Source organism: Cydia pomonella, chromosome 19 (assembly GCF_033807575.1).
Source record: "Cydia pomonella isolate Wapato2018A chromosome 19, ilCydPomo1, whole genome shotgun sequence".
Lineage (NCBI taxonomy): Eukaryota > Metazoa > Arthropoda > Insecta > Lepidoptera > Tortricidae > Cydia > Cydia pomonella.
The window spans coordinates 19,539,102-19,543,189 of record NC_084721.1 but is presented as its reverse complement, the minus strand read 5'-3'; the positions used below and the strand labels follow the sequence as shown (position 1 = coordinate 19,543,189).

The window sequence follows — 4,088 nt, the reverse complement described above, 5'->3', positions numbered from 1 at the left end:
CTAGATCTCGTTCAAACCAATTTTCGGTGGAAGTATGTATGACAATGTATATCATATATTTTTTTTAGTTTTTTCATTCTGTTATTTTAGAAGTTACGGGGGGGGGGACACACATTTTACCACTTTGGAAGTGTCTCTCGCGCAAACTATTCACTTTAGAAAAAAATGATATTAGAAACCTCAATATCATTTTTGAAGACCTATCCATAGATACCCCACACGTATGGGTTTGACGAAAAAAGATTTTTTGAGTTTCAGTTCTAAGTATGGGGAACCCCCAAAATTTATTGTTTTTTTTCTATTTTTGTGTGAACATCTTAATGCGGTTCATAGAATACATCCACTTACTAAGTTTGAACAGTATAGCTCTTATAGTTTCGGAAAAAAGTGGCTGTGACAGAATCGGACAGACAGACGGACATGACGAATCTATAAGGGTTCCGTTTTTTGCCATTTGGCTACGGAACCCTAAAAACAGACACATTATTTTATACTTATAAGGTTATAAGTAATACTACGTCGAGCTCAGACCTGATCCCCAGATATTAAACATTAGGTAGTAAATATATAATTGTTGTACAGGCTGTTTTTAGGGTTCCGTAGTTTCAATTACTTACCGGTAATATTTTGCGATATGAGAATATAGTACCTATCTTCTTTCTCCCACGGAAAACACCTACACCTGACATGGCCAGCCAAAATGTATTAAACAGCCAATTTTTTCGTGATCTGTATGACCTATTATATTAATATATATATTTTTTTTATACTACTTCGGTGGCAAACAAGCATATGGCCCGCCTGATGGTAAACAGTCTCCGCAGTCTATGTACGCCTGCAACTCCAGAGGAGTTACATGCGCGTTGCCGACCCTAAAGCCTAAACCCGCCCCCCCTCGTTGCACACCTACTAGCAGCTACAGGGCCAGGAGCCATTTAATGTTTCCGATATAATAATAATTAATATTGCAAAATATTACCGGTTCTTATAGCTTTTACTAGGTTTACCTGCCTAAAATTCTGTTAGGTAAAGAAACCAAATTAGGTATAAGCCAGTCTTCTCAAAAATTAAATAAGACGGCTTTAATGTATTGTGTCAATCAATGTGGATGGATTATGTAAATAGGAAATAAAAACAATTCAAGTAATTAAGTTCTATTTATTTTCATCTCGTTTTGTCCCTTGCATTTCTTCTTAGGTTCATCCGTATGTTTTCTTTTTTTTAACCCTTTAGGAGTCTGCGTCGACTTTTCCAATGCTTCTTCAGTCGATTGAGTTTCACTCTTTATAATTATTACATTTGAAACAGCACTTGTTGTGTTTTCTGACGAATTTTTCAATGTGTCTTCGGCCGATAATGTTTTAGTCTCAACTATGTCTATATTTGAAACGGTACATGCTGTGTTTTGTAACGATACCATTTCTGCATCTTTGTCCTCTGAAGATATGGTTTGTGTTGAAGATGACCGCTCTGTGGGTGCTGTTGAACCTTCTTGTATGTGATTAGCTAGTAACAAGGTCGGGATGGCGCCCCTTTTGAGAGTTTTGAGCATTTTAACTTGCGAGTCGTCGAAATGTGCACAGCAGACACAGTAGGAACGGATTCTCAAATTGTCTTTTTCTAACATGTCCTCTCTGCCGAGTAGTGTTAACCATTTTTTGCACCTGTAACAAGAAAAACATAAAATAAGGGCATGAATTGAAAAAAAAATGAAAATGTTCGGGATATACCTGACTTGAAAAATTTTGAATTCGTATAAAAATATTTCACAGACGGCACCAGCATAAACCCCTGTCAATCCAATTTTTAAAATTTTATGGCCATAGAACAAAACTAGAGAAAGGGGTAAGCTATGATGGCGCCATCTATGCAAACCTTTGACAGTCATGTCATGTAATGTCAACCCCATTTAGCTTGCAAGATTTGACCCGAAATAATATACAATAGGTATCAACTGGTATCGAGTCTAAGAGCGATTACAGCGGCGGTTAAGCCCTAGGAGGCTTTGTTCGCTGGAATTATCTTGAGAATGTATGTATAAATTTTTGTGTTAATAAAAAAAAAAAAAAAAAAAACTGGGCCGATTACTTTTCGCTGCTGCTCTAAATGAGACTCATGAGACCTATTCCTATTCTAATAGTAATTTCAAGTTATCAACATTTTTTCTGCCTCGCGTTGACACGGCATTTTTCCAAGGCTCATGGGAGCCTGGGTTCCGCTTGGCAACTACTCCCAAGAATTGGCGCAGACACTCTTTTTAACGAAAAGCGACTGCCATCTGACCCACCCAACCCAGAGGGTAAACTAGGCCTTTTTTTTATACTACGTCGATGGCAAACAAGCATACGGCCTGCCTGATGGTAAGCAGTATCCGTAGCCTATGTACGCCTGCAACTCCAGAGGAGTTACATGCGCGTTGCCGACCCTAACCCCCTCCCACCCTCGTTGAGCTCTGGCAACCTTACTCACCGGCAGGAACACAACACTATGAGTAGGGTCTAGTGTTATTTGGCTGCGATTTTCTGTAAGGTTTCCCCAGTTGGGCTCTGCTCTAGATCTGGAATGACATCCGCTGTGCTGTGCCCTACCACACAGAGCGAGATGACATTCACAATGCCCATACCTCTCTTGTGGACGTAGTTTAAGGACATACCCGGGTCCGGGTCCGGGTCTTATTGGGATTAGTCCGGTTTCCTCACGATGTTTACCTTTGCCGAAAAGCGACTGGTGAATATCAAATGATCTTTCGTAGATAAATAGTACAAAAGTCCCGAAAAACTCATTGGTACGAGCCGGGGAATGAGCCCGCGACCTCCGGATTGCAAGTCGCACGCTCTTACCGTTAGGCCACCAGCGCTTTCTTTCTTGTTACCATCATTATCAACAATATGGGTTTTAATCAATGTTTTTTTTATACTACGTCGGTGGCAAACAAGCATACGGCCCGCCTGATGGTAAGCCTATGTGCGCCTGCAACTCCAGAGGAGTTACACGAGCGTTGCCGACCCTAAACCCCCCTCCCGTCGTTGAGCTCTTACCGGCATGGCAGGAACACAACACTATGACTGGGTCTAGTGTTATTTGGCTGCGGTTTTCTGTAAGGTGGGTGGTATATGTGTTTGATAACAAGAAATTAACAGAATAGTCATTTACCTTTCGACCTCTTCCTCCGACTGTCCCGACGGCACTGCGAAGAACGTACAATCGGAATTCTTATCGTTGTTAAAACACCCAGCCGCGATGCAGTATTTACTTGCCCTTTTTACTCTTGTCTCTGATTTCCCTATTATTTTTTGTATAGGTACCAGATTCTGAAGCAACCGTTCGATTGACTTGTTCGATAAATTTAAGTTATCGAACTGTCTTTTTAATACCTATTTAAATAATAAATTAGTAATAAAATGTTTAATAATAAATAATGAAGGACGAGAACTTTAACTTGCTTTCGTCACACTGCAAGGCGTGGCAACCACTGACGTGCACCGGCCGCGGGGCCGCCGGGAAGGGGCCACGTCGACGCGACGAGATTACGGGAGTGGCGCGTGGGGTATATTTTTATTATTAGTGGTAGGTCGTTCACGGTTTTAGTTTCAACGAAACGAAACGTTTACTTAAAAAACGTCAACTAGTTGAAAAACCAGTTGATTTCGTCAACTTGGTTTTTGCTTTAACTGAAGAAAAAAAGGCATTCGCGTTTACGGAATCTAGTCAGTTAAATTGTCGATCAACGAAAGTATCTTTCTATCAACCTCGACTAACTCCATCTCGTTTTCGAGCCTTTACTGTTGCGTCGCGCTCGCACTGGCGTCAAAGGAATCGGGTTGAATTGAATGAAATGAAAGGAATGTTGATCTCAACTATACTGCCATCCCATTAGCTTAGCGTTCCATTTCGATTACGTTTCTACGTTAAAGTCGTCAACTAGTTGAGTCTGTTAAACAAAACGTTTCGTTCGCTGACGAACGAAGAACGTTTTATCAACTAGTTCGTTGAATCAACGACCACTATTTATTTTATTGTCTAGTATTAATCGGAACTTCGGAACGTGGTGTGCGGTCCGAACCGAAGTGTGTGGCAACCACTGACGA

General features: G+C 40.8%; 1 protein-coding gene across 1 annotated transcript; it reads right to left on the bottom strand.

Annotated features, from left to right (window-relative positions):
- Positions 1-548: 548 nt before the first annotated feature.
- Positions 549-3,373, bottom strand: LOC133528096 (uncharacterized). Its single transcript, XM_061865316.1, has 2 exons — positions 3,154-3,373; positions 549-1,664 (listed from the first exon to the last, which is right to left on the bottom strand). The coding sequence occupies exon 2, from the start codon at positions 1,625-1,627 to the stop codon at positions 1,148-1,150; it is 480 nt and encodes a 159-aa protein (XP_061721300.1). The 5' UTR covers positions 1,628-1,664; positions 3,154-3,373; the 3' UTR covers positions 549-1,147.
- Positions 3,374-4,088: the final 715 nt, after the last annotated feature.